This window comes from Centrocercus urophasianus, unplaced genomic scaffold (assembly GCF_019232065.1).
Source record: "Centrocercus urophasianus isolate 14NV4802_14NV808 unplaced genomic scaffold, USGS_Curo_1.0 seq_18, whole genome shotgun sequence".
In the NCBI taxonomy this organism is placed as follows: Eukaryota; Metazoa; Chordata; class Aves; order Galliformes; family Phasianidae; genus Centrocercus; species Centrocercus urophasianus.
This window is the reverse complement of record NW_024884733.1, coordinates 11,638,082-11,654,044: the sequence shown is the minus strand read 5'-3', so window position 1 is coordinate 11,654,044 and position 15,963 is coordinate 11,638,082. Positions and strand designations below refer to the sequence as shown.

Sequence of the window (15,963 nt, the reverse complement as noted above, 5' to 3'; positions counted from 1 at the left end):
TTTCTCTCAGCAAACTGTTAAGATAAACTGCTGTTACAATGTGAGAGTAAAGCCTGCAAATTCAAAACACCTGTGCCTTCCAAAGGCACAGCTGAAACCTTTCAGGGTTGGTTCAACCTTGTCAAGAATTAATTACAGTAGACTTAAACTACAGCACATTTAGGACATCATTCACAGAATTTGCATACATTAGTCACATGAGCTGTGACAACGAACCACAGAAGAAAAGGATCACTTTCCAGAATTCAGGACATTTCCATGGTCTTGTCAGATCACAGTGTATAAGCATCTTTTTCCTCGAAAGTAACAAGACCTGTATGAAATGTGCTTTCATATTAGAGCTATAACATGGTAAAGCATGCACAACCTAGTACTGCACTGAAGATGCTTTACAGCAGAAGGAAATGCTGCCAGCAGAAAAATAAAAACCTGACAGCACAACTGTGCCAGTGCTTCCGCAGAGCAGCCGTCTCTGACAAACACCTGAAAGTTCTATGTTGTTCAAAGGGTGTTTCTGCTATGTAACATGTCACTCTTCCAGAAGCAGCTAAGAAAATTTGTGGGATTTCATGATATGCAGTTGTGAGCAGCAGCAAACTATTCTAGGAAAATGCAAAAATAACACCACTGTGTTACATCTGCATTTAGGGAATTTGTTTTCTTGGGTCTAACCTGAAATACACATATTTTATTGATTTGATTTCAATGGATATTATCAGTTTCTGAGGACTACAGTACCAGCCGTGCTGCAGTTTTCACAAGGTATTGGAGATTTATTTTTTTGAGTCAGCAGAGCAAAACTGTCAGTTCCAAGCAGGATTAAAATCTCATATTTCCAGGAGTACTTCCTATCACTAAAATCTATACTTTGACTCAGAAATGATAGCTGTGCTCCCTCTGACTTGGGAGAGGGACATTTTTTGTCATCAATAAGAATTATGCCAATACCAAATTACAAGCCTCTACCAGATCGGGTAAAACCACCCCATTAAAATATTTGCAACTTTCATTTGAGCCTAAAATACTGTTGCCATGAAGTTGGAAAAGGCTGCCGAGGAAACCCAGGGTCAAGGCTCAAGACTGAATTCTTCAGCAGCCTCTGCTTCCTGCAGATATCCTAGGATCCAGCGTTGTGAGGCAATACTGTCCTGCAGGGCTAGCATGTCTGTAAGCACTGCTCCTAATTGCTGCAAAATAATACTACCAAGGAGTGCCACAGTTCCCAACAAGCCTGTTATACCTGCAGTTTCTATCAGAACAGCTGTCACACACAAAGCCATTTGAAAATGTGCATTTAACTGCAGTAAGGTTCCATATGCATCCTCTACCACCAGCTGGGTCTCAGTAATAACCTCACATGAAACCTCACAGCAAAAAGACAAGGAAGAAGTGTTCTAAATAATTCAGTGTGCAGGAGGCAGGTAGAGACCCCAGCTAACCCTCCAAGCAGCTATGAGAGTAACACAGACTTCTCGCTAGTGCTACTCTTCCTCAAAGCTGCAATGGTCAAAATCCAATTTAGTCTTCAGCCTTATCCTACAATTAACAAAGCTACAAAGAGGGATAAAAAGGAAAAAACAAAAACATGGCTATCAGACAGCTCAAGAAATCTAAATTGCAAAGAGAAATCAGAGTTAATTAAAAGCCTTATATACATGCTTTTTCCCTCTTATTGAAGAAGTTTCACTGAAGAGCTCTGGCTCTTCTTCCTTAAGGCAGACCTAGATTTATATTCTCAAGTTAACTGAAGGAAGGAAAAAGAAAGAAAGCTTGGCTTACAACCTCTAACCTACCAATTTGAAGTTTATCTCCATTAATATTTCTCTCCCCAAAAGTAACTGAACTATGGAATTACTTTCACGTGCAACTGTTGATGTTGTGGAGTGGCCATAAGAATCGGTGTGTACAGCCAGATTTTTCAGAATTTGAAGACAGATCTACTTAGCTAGACTATATACATACACATGCAAGACACTTACTTACAAGCCACTACTGTACAAAAATCTCCACAGGCACTAAACAGATCAGAGCATAGATATGTGACCCCTGAATTGACCCAAGAGTAGGGATTCTAAACATGTAGGAGGTCTGCTGGTACATTAACCAGATAACATCACAGGCTTCACATTTTCAGTCCCACTATTCACCAGATAAAATACTTAATTACCCAAGTTCTCTATAAACTCAGGAGATATCATTGCATCACTGACTCCCTTTAGATCTCTTCTCCCCACCCCATACAATCTCATTTACAGAAGCTTTTCATCTTTTATCAGCATTTGTGTAGCACCATCAGCCAAGGAACCAGGTGACTTCTGACTGAAGCCTTCTGCGTGAGTCTGTAATATGTATACTTTGACCCAAACGTTTACTTTACTAAGTGGTGCTCTGACGTTCAGAAATATTAATCTGTTACAGGTAGCAACTGATATCCTCCACCTTTTCACTGGATGAACGAATCAAATGTGACAGTGTTCTTACTGAATTTGTTTTTAAGTCAACCTTGAAACATGGCATCTTCAGTTGTTTTTTTTTTCAGTGGCATTTGCCCCTTCACCCCTTGCCTTATGCTAGATACAGCACAAAAACACATCTATGACAGCAAGATAAATACAATAAACTTCTGATTAACCCAGTTTTTAAAGTACAACTCTATTTTTCCCCATCAGAAAAAGGCATTACGAGAAAAATGGCTCTTGGATGGCTTCAGTTCTCTCACACCAAAAGAGCAGGAAGAAATGCAAAAGCAAAATCAAGAGGACCAACAGCAAACTCGTGAGCTGGAAGATGACATTTCCAGGTAGGGCAGTACCGCTGCCCCTCTGTCTGAGTTAAAATGGTCCTTCCTTAAAAATCTCTCTCTTCCTTGTGAAAGATTACAGTGTCAGTGAGGGCTAAATAGAAGTGGTTCGACATGCAGCATAAAGCAACCTGCTCAATTTTCTGGCCAACTAAAATTAAGCCCACAAAACACAGATTTCTATGTTGTGAATTTTCTTAAACTGCACAATATTTTGAAGAGTATTCCTTTCATCATGCTGTGCTTGATGGTAAGCCAGTCACTGAGCGTGGTTTCACTTTGAGATAGACATTATTAAATCAAAACTTTGAAATAACAGTAAGTCATGTAAGAAGTTCTGTTTCAGTAGATCCTGCACAACTTTTTGTACCTGACTTCTTCCAGAACTCAGCACTTCTGATCAGTACAAGCTGCCTAGCTTGCCTATCTTATCATATAATCTTATAATCTTGCCTTGTCTTATTCTTGCACATCTTCCATACTGCTGTGTCCTCACTTTAACCCCAGAAGTCTGTTGCAGTGAAGGTCCTTCTTGTAACCTTTATAAAAATGCCACTATAAATCTTATTCTATCATGCTGCCCTCCCACACAGGGCGAAATTTGAACCACACACGCAGTTCCTCATCTCCTTCCTTTATTTACTATGGATGTAATTGTGGATGCTTTTAGGCAAAGGTAGCTTTTCCCAAAAACAGAAAGGCTCAATACACAAAACAGATCCAGGCACACCAACGGGTACTTCCCATTAGCAACCACTTCCAAGTGGAAATGTTTCTATTGTTTTAGATTCAGAAAAGAATCATCACCCTTATTTCTTACTCTTTTAGTTCAGTGGTGCCTTCCTCCATGCTCTCCTCTCCCCCCACTGTCCTCCTACACACTTGTGGCAAAGCTATCACGTTCCATCTCTCTAATGCAAATGATAATTCTGGTTCTGATTTGTCCTATAATTAAGCTGACTTCTTGCTAGAAAACATTTATCAACAGAGCTTTTCAGGTACCTCTGCAGAATTTTTGTTGGAGCAGTAGAAAACAGACAGTGTGGACAGTGTGCTCTGGAAAACATCCCCAGAGGTGGTGATTATAAAGATGTGAGATGAGTCCCCATGACAGTGTGATCACCAGGAAAAGGAGATGTGTGGGGAAGGGCTGGCCTCAGAGTGCCAGGGAAGTTGCACGAAGCAGGCAGCTGCTCTGCATCAGCCCACTGGCAGCTCAGTGCTTCTCTGAGTACTAAGGAGGATAGACTAGATTTTAAAAAAATGCTACGACTTTGAGTAAGAGCTGGACATGTAGCTGAAGTCTCCTTTGTGCGCTAATAATTTTGGTGAGGAGGGTTTGTTTTTTTTGAAGTCATGATCCAGATTTGGTGTGTGGATTGTTGTGGGAAGGATAATATCAGCAGAATAAAATATAATCTACTCTGCTGCCAATTAAGTTGGTGACACCTAAGAAAACAAGCAATGCTGCTACAATGGAGGTCTGTAAATGTTCAAAAGTTTTCTTTTTCAGTAGCATGGACTTCTGATACATGCACCTCCTTATTGAACATTGAAGTATTTATTTCATCAGGAAAGGTACTAATCTCCAGCATTTAAGTCTAATCTGTTACCTGATAACATACTTCAGGGACGCCCCGCACCCAAGTCATTGTAATTGAGCTGCCTCCTAGTAACACTGGTAGCAAACTCTCCCATCCTATTTCTGGGAAGACTTGGAAAGCTGGTTTGAGACTTAAAAACCATCCTATCATACTAGTCAAGAGATTTCAGCTAAAAGGGCTGAAGATCATACATAGTCATATATAATGCCTTCGCAACATCTCAGAATCCTGAGTTTCTAGCTATAGTTGAAGAGTCTTTTGATGCTTGTTTTGTAATTGTTTTGTCTTCAGTTTGGTGCTGTTAATTTCTATTTGCGCTGTTTCTAGTTTTAATCTTCTACTGTGCCCATACTTCTCTGAATGCATACATCTTACTTCTCTGAATGCAGCCATATAAGCTTTTTATAGCCTGAGTAGAATTTATCACAGTTACAAATAGAAAACAGTAATCAAAATAGAACTTCAAAACTGAAAATCTCCTTTAATTTGTAGGGGTACATTAACATCAGGCAGATTTAGGTTCTCTGTTTTAACTCCACATTGGAGTTGAGAAGGATAATACATTTTTGAAGTTTACCTGAATTAGAAGCTTCTAAATACTTTAGAAGGTGGTCAAAGGCATTGAAAAGAGTCTAAACACATTATGCTTTAAGGAAAGAAAAATAAGAGTGCCAAGCCATTCATTTGTACTTGATTGCTTACTTAAATGACGTGTATATTTTACATATGCATGCACACACAAATGTAAGATGTCAAGGGCTGGCTGCAGACTCACTGTGAATGGGAAGGCTGTCTGCTTAGTACTGCATCACATAAGCACACAAGTTACACCGAACAAGTATAAGATGAAGTTCCTGAGCTCATAAACTTAGTATATGCCTGAGCCTGTACTAGCCTAACTATAGAAATGTGTCTGATACATCCCTACTTGAATTTTTGCCAGAGACTTGATTGACATTGTCTGGAAAAATAAAAGCACCTTTTCCTTGTAGGCCAAATGCAGGGATGCCAGTTTTGTTTTGTTACTTTTTTTTTTTTTTTTTTTAAAAAAAAAAAACTGCCTCCTATTTATAATCCTGCACTTAAGAGAAATCATAAAGCATCTTTTCCTGCATAAGCATACAGCTTGGGTCGGAACAAACCTTAAAGCCCATTATTTCTCATCCCCTGCTGTGGGCTGGTCGCACACCATCCACCCACCACGTCAAGCTGCCCATGGTCCCATCCAATTCAGCCTTGGTCATCTCCAAAGATGAAACATCCACAGCTACTTCGTGCAAATGAAAACAAACAAGGTTTTCGTATCTAGATGGCTGAGATTTCAACCATAAACCAGCAGTGTAAATAATGATGAAAATGAAGTAACTGACTTGCATAACTGTACATTAAACGTTAAACGTTTGATTGCATATGCTGGCCTTTCTCTTCCTATAACAAACATAGTTTATTTTTCTACAAAAATAAGGCTATTTATTTTACTACACTGGTTACTGAAACTTCTGAATGTTTCATAGTATTTTTGGAATTGATTGTTTCTCCATGGTTAATTAAATCTTTCCACAACCACCTACTGTTAATATCAGTATCATCAACTAACTTGTCTTACCTGCGAGCTTCTCCTGGCAAGCTCACCCACTCTGCTTCCTCCTTAAAATGACTCCTAGCTCTAGAAATAGCTCATAGCTCATTCATTTGGAGTGAAATGCATCAGACAACTGATAAACATAAAATGTAAAAAAATAACTGAAAATGTAACAGAAAATGACAGTCTTCACTTTTACAATAAGAAACCTCCCAAGTACAACAAAGTGGTATGTAGCAAGTATTTCCATCTGTCATGGATGTGTTTTGCAGTACAGCAAACAGAAAATAATTAGTGTTGATGGTCACCAGAAAAAAAGTGCACCGAACAACAGCCAAGACAGAGCACAAGATAAGTCTGCATCCTGGAAATGAGAATCAGTGCAGAAATGCACTGACCAATTCCTGACCATGGAGTTAACAACGGAGAAACATTACTGAAACAATCAGCAGTGGAAAAGGAGTTTATACCACTGTTGCTGAAGTTATAAGAACAGTTTAGATGTTTCTTTTCCTAGCAAGACCTTTAAACAATTTCATTATTGTTATATTTACTCCCATTACTAAGTAATCAGTATACCTTAGAGACTTTGACAACTTTTATCCTCATGCTATACAGAGGAGTTCAGCAAGAATATTAGATTTTATGTATGAAGAATGAAGAGAGAACAAATCTTGAATCACATGAAAACTCTCTGAACTAACAGGTTAAGCAGATTTATTCTTATCAAACACATACACCTATGAATTATACTTTTGCCAGTGTTCAGTAGTTTCTGGCAACAGCCTCTACAGAATCATCTGTGCTGTCTTTCCAGGTACCATGTCTTGTTGTTCAGACCCTACTCAGTTTCAAACCAGTCAGAGACACAAAAGGCTAATAACATCAAGTCCAAGTCAAGTGAACAAAGTCCACTAAGTCACAAAACATAACTGCACCACACATGCACAATACTTCTATTGTACCATGGATAGCACTCAAGCTAGCAGAAGCCTGCCTGATTTCGCACACATTAAATGAAGTCACATCTCTGAACAAAGTCAGAAATTGCTATACTGTTCATGTATGTACTTGTCAAGCAGTAAAAGCAAAGCATATTGAGAAGCTCAATGGAATTCTTTCTACCACGCCTTTGATTATTATGTTTCACTGTTGCTTCAGGTAGATCCTGACCACTCTGATAATTACTCTGTTTTCCAGTTTCAATGTTAAAAAAAAAAAAAAAAAAAAGCTTTAAAGATTTTTTCCCAGTACTCACATAACAGCTTTTTTTTTTCTACTGAGAGAATTGCTTGCAGTTGTAGGCATGTTTTTCCCAACAGAGGCGTTTCTTTCACCTTCTTAAATAGGCCCTCATTTTGAAATAATCTTTACTTGGATGTCAAATAGAGTTAGCATTTATGTACTAATCAGTTAGGATTTGGGCATTTCAAGATAAAAGGGAAGGTTCTATTCTTTGTATCGACAATAAAACAGTGAATAGAGGGTGGCCTGTGTCACCTTACAGTAGCTCAGCACTCTGGTTACAGACAGAAACAACACACCATCTCTTCCTCTCACCATCTTTATATGGTGCAGCTCATAATCAGCCATGTGTGCATGGCTCATGTCAGGGAATACAGTGAACGAAGAATCAGTCTTGTTTTATCACTTGATTTGCAGCAAAGAACATTCATTCTTGACAGAATTAGTCACTAAACAGCAACTTGTAACTAAGGACTACTCAACTAGTTCGTAATGTGATACCTGAAGGCAGGCTAATGGTGCGTAGACTCCGGAGCTGTTACAAGGAAGCATTTGACTCACCTCAAAACATGCAAGGACTTGCTAAGCTGCTTTTTCTCCTTGGTCTGGTATCCTGCTATCTGCATTTTACCTGTACACCTTTTTCTTCTAGAGGGGCAGTGGTGTCAACTGCAACAGATGAGCTGGTAGCCAGTAGCAGTCAAGTATACGCTGTAGTATTTCTAATTCAGCTACTGATTTGGCAGAGGAACCTACAACTTAGAAACTCAGCTTCTAAAGCCCCTTGCTTGACCCAGCTTTGTATTACTTACTTTCCCTTCTAAAATAACTTACCTTAATCAAAAAGGAGAAACATCCATAAGATTGATTTCATACAGTAACTACATCATACTTCATTCATCTGCAAGATGCAGCAGCTCCTTCAAAGGATTTATTGTAAATAATAACCGGTGCAGCTGCTAGAACCTTTCAAAACACAAACTGTGATTAACTATGAAATACCCTGAATCAATGACATTTTTAGGAAGTTTCTAAAGACTTAAAAGCTAGAAAGAGATAAGTCAAACTTTTCTTTTCCACTGTATGAAGTCAAAAGGACTTTGATTTCTTTGAGTTAGCATGCATGCAAACAATATCCTCTGAAAACGAACCAAGAAGTTATTTACATCTTAATACTGGTAGCATGTATAAAAGAGACAAGTTCTCATTGCAATTTTCCACACAGAGAGAGAGGTATAGTTCTTCCTTAGCCTCACTGAGCACTGAATTAGTCTTTATTTTCCCCCTCAGTATATCTTTCCACCTGTGTCTAGCAGCAATTAGAGTTCAGAGTACAGCAAAACTTAATGATCCTTCAGTTCATTATGCTTCTGAACTTTTAATAAACATCTTTGGCATTATAATGTTGCAATCAAGTCTCTGGTAAAAATACATTTTAAAATATTAGATACTACTTTATAAGTGCAGAAACATGGTACAGTGATTGCATTAGTTTCTTTCATAGTGTTGCAAGGGTATTTTGTTTTTTTTTTTTTTTTTTTTATTTAATAAATTAAATCTTATTTATTTTTTAAAAATAATAATATTTTTAATTTATAATAAAACATTTTTTTTTTTAAAAAAAAAAAAAAAAAAATCCTCACCAGCAGTTAAAAAAAAAAAAACAAACAAAAAAACCAAAAAAAAATATCTATCAGCACAGCTTCATGATTTTGAGTTTGAAAAGGCAAGAATCACAATGTTATTCAAACTCCTCAAATTATCATAGAGAAGTTAAATAATATTTTAAATAATATTTCTCTGCTGGCTTGCATGTAACTACTGTGTCTGCTTACTGCTATAAAAAGAGGAGATTCCTTTTACTGATGTTGACTTTGGTAAGAATCAAAGAAGTAAAACATAGTGCTTTCTTTTGCTAGCATTTTGGGATACAGTCTATCATGTATTTTTAACTTCAGATATGATCATCTTACGATTAATCGTAGCATCTGTGATGTCATTTCCAGTTGCCTTAAACCTACATTCACCAACTTCTGACAGATTCAAAAACAATGAGGGATGTTATCTCAGTCAAATACAAAACAGTCTGAAATTTGCTTTTGTTTTGTTTTGTTTTTCCCCTTAAGTTAAAACAAAAAATATTTCCAAAAAAGATAGAGATGAACGAGAATACTGCAGCTATACAGGAGATCAAGTTCCAGCTCAGAGCTGAATTAGGGACTTGATTCTGGACAGAGAAGCTACTTCCAAGATTACCAGGCTACAACACAAGCTTCTATCTAAATCTCAACAAATACGTGCCTCAGCAGAATGAGCATCTTAACTACAAAAATGAAAAAATAAGGAACACCTCCCTAATATCACTGCCACGTAGTCACATCAGAGAAAAGAATTTGACCAAGATATTTTACCTTATAGGTTATACCTTGAATAGGCATAGATTTCTCCTTCTCATGTTTACAGAGACAAGATATTTTGTCCCAGACCTTCCTGACTAGAAGTGTTTCATCAAGCATCTTTGTGCTAAGCAAGTGAAAACGTTAGTTAGTAAGAGATACCTTAAAAAATTTTACTTAGTGTGCAAGAAACTGTATAGCATAGCTTAAGCATATAACAAAATGAGGAGAGAAAGAAGGGAGCAGTAGCCCCTGTTAAGTAATGTACAGGTCAACGGCCCAAAAGAAATTCTGACTATTGAGCTTTGATCTTTTACATAATGAGAGCTTTTAAAGAAAATAACTTTGAGCCATGTCTTGACTGACAAGATACTTCTGATTTGTAATACTAAATGTGACTGATGAACCAAGTCTTGAATATCATGCTGACCTAGAGAACTTGGAGTTAGTGTGTTTGATATTAAGTTATAGGCTTGTAGTCTTTGTAAAGCAGTCACACTGACAAGACTTAGCTGCAATCAGAAAAAAAAATGAACCATTAAAAGTTGTTTCTTAATGCAGAAAATGTCACATAAATGCACATTTTATCACCTGATGTGATATGTCAATGCTTATATGAACTACGCGATTTCTCATGCAAATGGATTTGTAATGCTTATGAGGACATTACTTGAGCAGGCACTGCAGACACAAACCTTCCAGGCTGCTTGTCCTTGACAAATTAATCCACTGCAACTTACATTACTTCTGTTTTGCTGAAAATGAATGCTTTCCAGACATGATTTGAGCACTTTCCCAGAGAATCACGTACACAAGAAGTTGATCAACAGCTAGGAAACAATCGCGTGGCTGCAAATGTCTTAGCTTACAAACCTGAAGTGGAACTCTTAAAGCTGTGATTTTAAGTTTTTTAGACTAGACAAAAGCCTGTGTTGCTGTGAGAAATGCTGCAATAACTCTCTCAATCTCCCTCCCTCCAGCTTCAGGTCAGTATTAGCTTGCATTTCTTCATCTCCAGAATCAAGCTTAAGCTTTTTCATCAGGCATTGTTACATTCATTTCCTGAAATCCCAGAACTGACACTCACATACGCAAAACTGTAGAGACTTATCTTGCTGACTTTGAACCTATCTTCAGAAAGCCCTTTACCACTCTGGGTTACTGAGTTTTCATACTAGAAAGTTAGTTAAGTGCTGTTTTACCTAATTTAGCTCTACTAAGAGTACTTGCAGATGGTATTTTTGTTAATCAAACAAAGCCTTGCTATATCAGCATAATACCCATTTTCTTTCTCAGAAATATGGATGCAATGTTATTTCAATGGATAAAGGTGGTTCTGGTGGAATTACAGCTTCTATATTGCCTACAACATTCCTTTGCATGATCATCCTGAAGTTTAATTTGTATACTAGAACATCACTAGAGGTGACCTACTATAGCTCTTTAGTTCTCGTCAACATTTACAATTGAAGAATTAGCATTTTTTGATGCAAGTACACTTGCAGAATGAAGAAAAAAAGTCATAACCCTAGTGTCAGTAACTAGATTTGTTTCCTATATCGTAATTACATGGGAGACAATCAAATTCCTTGAGACAATGGAGAGACAAAATTTGCTTAAAATGAGGAAATCCTGTGAGGGGGTACATATTCCTTACTTACTCCCTAATGAAAAATACATAATCTCAGACGCTGCTTTCACAGTGGGCTCAGAAGGAACCTGTAACACATACTTTTTTTTTTTTTGAGAATACCTTCTGTTTTTTCTGAGGAGTGTGAAATTCTAAGCTGATTCCATATCAGAGCGAGATTTACAGCTAGCCTTCCTAATGTCTGCATTCAACATTAACTGAATCTGCAGTATTGCTCTCTACGTGGTATTAAATCAAAATGAATTGCAATTGCAGACTGGAGAAGGAAATAGAGGCCCTTGAAAAAGAGGAAATTAAAGTCTCAGCTAAGGAAGAAGCTATTTTAATGAAACTTAAATCAGTTGAGAAAACAACAGAAGACATAATCAAGGTAAGTACCAAATTTACTCAAGACATAGAATGCACTAGACATTCATCGTCATAATTAAGGAAACAAGAACTAGCTAGATCACGTGAGCGGTCATGAACTTTTTTCTGAAGCAACAGTAATTCAAACATAAAGAGGGGTTAAGAAATTATACTGTTCAAGTGCCCATGTTTCCATTTACATTTTGGGGCAAGGGATGAAGGTCAGAAAGCAATTCATATTACTCATTCATGGCACATAACAAGAAAATAGCCCTGCCACCAATCAGTAACATTGCACCACAGCAAAAGATAGTCATAATGATGCAGAGACCAACTTGCACTCCTTCAGGCAATGTGACCGGTTAAACCTCATCGAGCTTTCCCCTTAGAGAGGGGAGAGTGAAACATTACCTAACATTATCATTCACTTTTGTCTAAAGGTCGTTTTGATATTTCAAAACCTCAAAAAAAAAAAAAAAGTACTGATGAAACTCAGCTTCATTTCTCCAGTTGTTCTTAACAATACACATACGCTTTAAAAATAACATGAGAGTTACATAACTGGAACATCAAAGTGTAGCCTTTGAGAATCACTGAAGACAACCAGTTTGGGCCACAGTGCGTGGCTGTCTCACTGTTAACTTTCTAATGCCTTATCTTACTTTGTGTGACTTGAGATCATATTAGGAAAGATGACAAAAAAAATTCTTTCCCACATGCCATGATCCAGCTGAGCAGACTCCATCTTTAGGTACCTCTCATCATGAAGTCATGTGTATAACTAGGCAGTGCTTTTCTTTACCTCGCAGTTTTGAAGTTGACTAATCCACATTTACCAATGGTTCTCTTTCCTAGTCTGTGAAGATCGAAAGAGCAGGAATTGAAGGAGGTATGTTTACTCAAAAAACAATTCAAAAAAAGGTTCTTATAGAAACCAGTAAAAAATGAATTCATAGTGGATCTCATTGTGGATCTTCTTTATTCAGAGGCAGCAGACTACATATATGCCAACATACCCGACCTTCCCAAGCATTTCAGACCCTCTGCACTGAGAAAAGCAGGTCACGCTACCACCGATGACGAAGAAAAGAGAAAAGGTACTGCTCACCATAACTGGAAAGGGTGCCAGTGTTTGCAAAAGCTTCCTAAACCTTGAATCTAATGAGCCTTAAGGAAAGAATAAGTATTATCAATACAGGACAGTGCTCTTCTCAGTGAAGCCATATTGAGTTATCAGTGATGCTATCAAAACTGAGAGTTGGGACACTGGTGCACAGCTTGCACCTTTGAAACTGAGATCAAATGCTTTCAACACTGACACTTCCCTCTGGTAACTTATTCCTCTACCTATTGTAACTTTTAGTTTCCCCCTTCACGTTTTATAACCAGTAGTTACACCCATGGAGCAGCCAGTATCAAGTTATTATTTCTTATTAATTAGAACACTTCCTAGCCCCTTTGAGTGCCCAAAACTAATGTCGCATGTCAAGGTTTTTCAATTGTTATTGCCAAGTACACCACTAGAAGCCAATGTTAAATCTGGCTTTCTCAGTCAGTCACATCACGAATATTGGCTTTTCAGCAGCTTATTTTTTCTCCAAGAGGTAAATCCAATAAGAAATATTTTCTCCCATTCAAATTTTGACAGAAGAGGGAGATTCAAAATGAGAACCTAGTATATTGGTTACAGATGTTACACTTTTACATGTTTTCCAATTCAGTCTGACATTTATTCTCCATCAGTCAGGACTCTTCTATAACATCTCCCAGCTGCTTCATCATCAGATTAAGTACTTGTTTCTTTCAACAGCACTGTTTGCAATGGAAATGAGAGTTGAAAAAGACATGAAGACAGGTGAAAGCACAGTGTTGTCAACAATACCTCTTCCCTCAAACGAGTTTAAAGAGACAGGAATTAAAGTCTACGATGATGGTAGGAAGTCAGTATATGCAGTGTCCTCAAATGGCAGCACAACGCAAAATAGGATGGATGAACTTGCTCCTGTTGAGGTGGAAGACCTTCTAAGGCAGGCAAATGAAAAAAATTCCCAGTCTCCCACAGAGTATCATGAGCCTGTGTTTGCAAACAAGTTTTGCAGGCCAGTTACTCCTCAGAAAGACAAATTAATCTCTGGACTGAAACTGGAAGAGACACACAAAGGAGAGATAAATGGATTCAGCAGTCAGACAGAATTTTCCCCTGTGGCAGAACCCTTTATACAGCAACACAAAGAGAATGGGCTTAATCTTCAAAAGGTAACACCAAAGTCTCCCTCTCCAATACTTTCAGATCCAGAGAAGAAAGTACATGTTAATCCTGAGAACAAGATGCTAGATAATGAGAAAAGTGCTGCACATGAGGAATTAAAAACTTTTCAGAATACAACAGAAATACAGGATGAAACAAGGCATTTAAGTTCCTGTCATCCTAATGAAGCACCCCCTGCACCTCAAGATGAGGAAGATGTTCATTACCGCATGGTCCAAGCTGTGCCATGTTACGTGGATGATTCAGAACCAGTTACAATGATTTTCATGGGTTATCAGCGCATTGATGATGATGACACAGAAGCAGATCAGAAGTTGACAAGATATGATGGGCTTATCCGTGCAGAATTAGTTATCATTGATGATGACGATGATGACAGCAAATCTGAGAAACCATCATATCATCCTGTTGGCCACTACAGTCAGGTTTACCAGCCACCAAGCAGGAAAACCACAGAAGTCACACAGACAAACCCCGTGAGCAGCCTAGGCACAAACATGAACAATGCACCCCACAAAAATTCCATCTCCCTACGAGAACAAGAGGAACGCTTAAGCTCACCTACAGACCATGTTCATCTTCAGAGCCAGGTGCCTGGAGATGGTACTGAAGATCCTTCACTAACAGGTAACAGAAAAAGAAAATCATGCCGCTGCTGTTCGCTTATGTAGCAAAGTGATACTATTCTATCTGGTAACAGCCACTTCACTTCAGTACTTCATTTAATGGACCAATACACAATTGTTAATCATTTCTTTGCTCTTTTGTTAACAAATTCTAATCTGCATTTTAGTACTGCTCAATTCCATCTTCAGCAATGCACTAGTTACCATATCCAATTTTGGGGGGCAATAACTACCACCAATCTCAGAAAAGAATTTCTGAGATTTTCAGAGATCAGAAGTGGTCCTACTTAAAGTTACAATTAAAGGATTCATTAATACTACCTCAGTTAGAAAGATAGTTTTCATTTCTACTAGGTCTAACAGCACTGCTTTTTAACACTGTCTTACTGCAATTTTTTTGTGCCTATCTGCATTCTTTGTACTTCCCACATAACCTAAACTGCATGTTAAATCAGAAAGACTATTTAAAAACAAGCCATACCTAGCATTTTTTCTGAAATCAACATTTCCGGCCTCGCCTTAACAACACCTATGCAAGTTTTAACTTTTTTGTTGACTTTAACCTAATCTTTATAGGTTCTGAGAAATGATGAAAGTTTACCTCCCTACATTTGGTTAGTCAACAGTATTATTTCTTAACACTTTATTATCTAGTCACATTCAGATGTCTGTTTCCTACTACTAAGTTTTATAATAAAAGGCTGAAAGAATAATAGCAAGAAAGATTGAAAGAACAGTAGCATACTTATGCTGTATTTTAAAGCATATAATTAAACTGTATTTAAGAGTATTTACAGATCAGAAGATTTCAGATAGCAATCATATTCCACACTAAGAAAAAAAAAACCATTGAGTTGGAGGCCAGATAGGGAGGCCAGATGTTCTGATTCTATATTCTCTTCCTCTGTTCTCTTCACACGTATATTCTCAGTAATTTTTCAATTTAGAAGCGAAAGTACAAGGCCCTGCCTAGTAGTAGTAGACTAGTATTTTATTTACAATAAAAGCAAAGCCAAAAACAGGCATTGGATATCAAAGGAATTTCAAGTATTTGTGCAACTGTCTGCACTGATTAGGGAAAAGCTGTTAATCAGCGCTCTCAAATTAGGAGCATCAACAACATCATGCAGTCATGCACAACACAGCTTGAAATACCAGCAGTGCTGCCCAGCACTTCTGATCAATCAGGTCACCGAATTTTCTATCACTCAGAAGGACCTTTGCTTCCCTCAAGCATCAATTCTGCCACCTGTGTGCTTCCCCAAATCCCCTAGGAGCAAAAGCTGTTGCCAACAGTTCTATGCCAGCAGCTGAAAGCAGCAGTGGCCAGCCACAGGCAAGATAGGCCTTTCCAGCAACTGCTCCAGCCCATTATTCTGGAGAGTCAGTCTCTTAATTACCCCCATCGCATATCTATAGATAGAATAGAGAGAGAGAATCCA

At 37.9% G+C, this 15,963-nt stretch overlaps 1 protein-coding gene across 4 annotated transcripts in view; it reads left to right on the top strand.

Moving 5' to 3' along the window:
• PALMD (palmdelphin) overlaps window positions 1–15,963 on the top strand; it is a 48,941-nt gene that overhangs the window by 28,450 nt on the left and 4,528 nt on the right. For 3 of the 4 annotated variants that reach the window (XM_042819462.1, XM_042819463.1, XM_042819464.1), the window contains 5 exons: window positions 2,670–2,800; window positions 11,534–11,648; window positions 12,482–12,515; window positions 12,613–12,723; window positions 13,437–14,522. In XM_042819462.1, the coding sequence (XP_042675396.1) occupies window positions 2,670–2,800; window positions 11,534–11,648; window positions 12,482–12,515; window positions 12,613–12,723; window positions 13,437–14,522 (1,477 nt within the window). Of the gene's footprint in view, window positions 1–2,669; window positions 2,806–11,533; window positions 11,649–12,481; window positions 12,516–12,612; window positions 12,724–13,436; window positions 14,523–15,963 lie in introns of those variants that run through there. The other variant, XM_042819465.1, reaches the window with a different exon arrangement.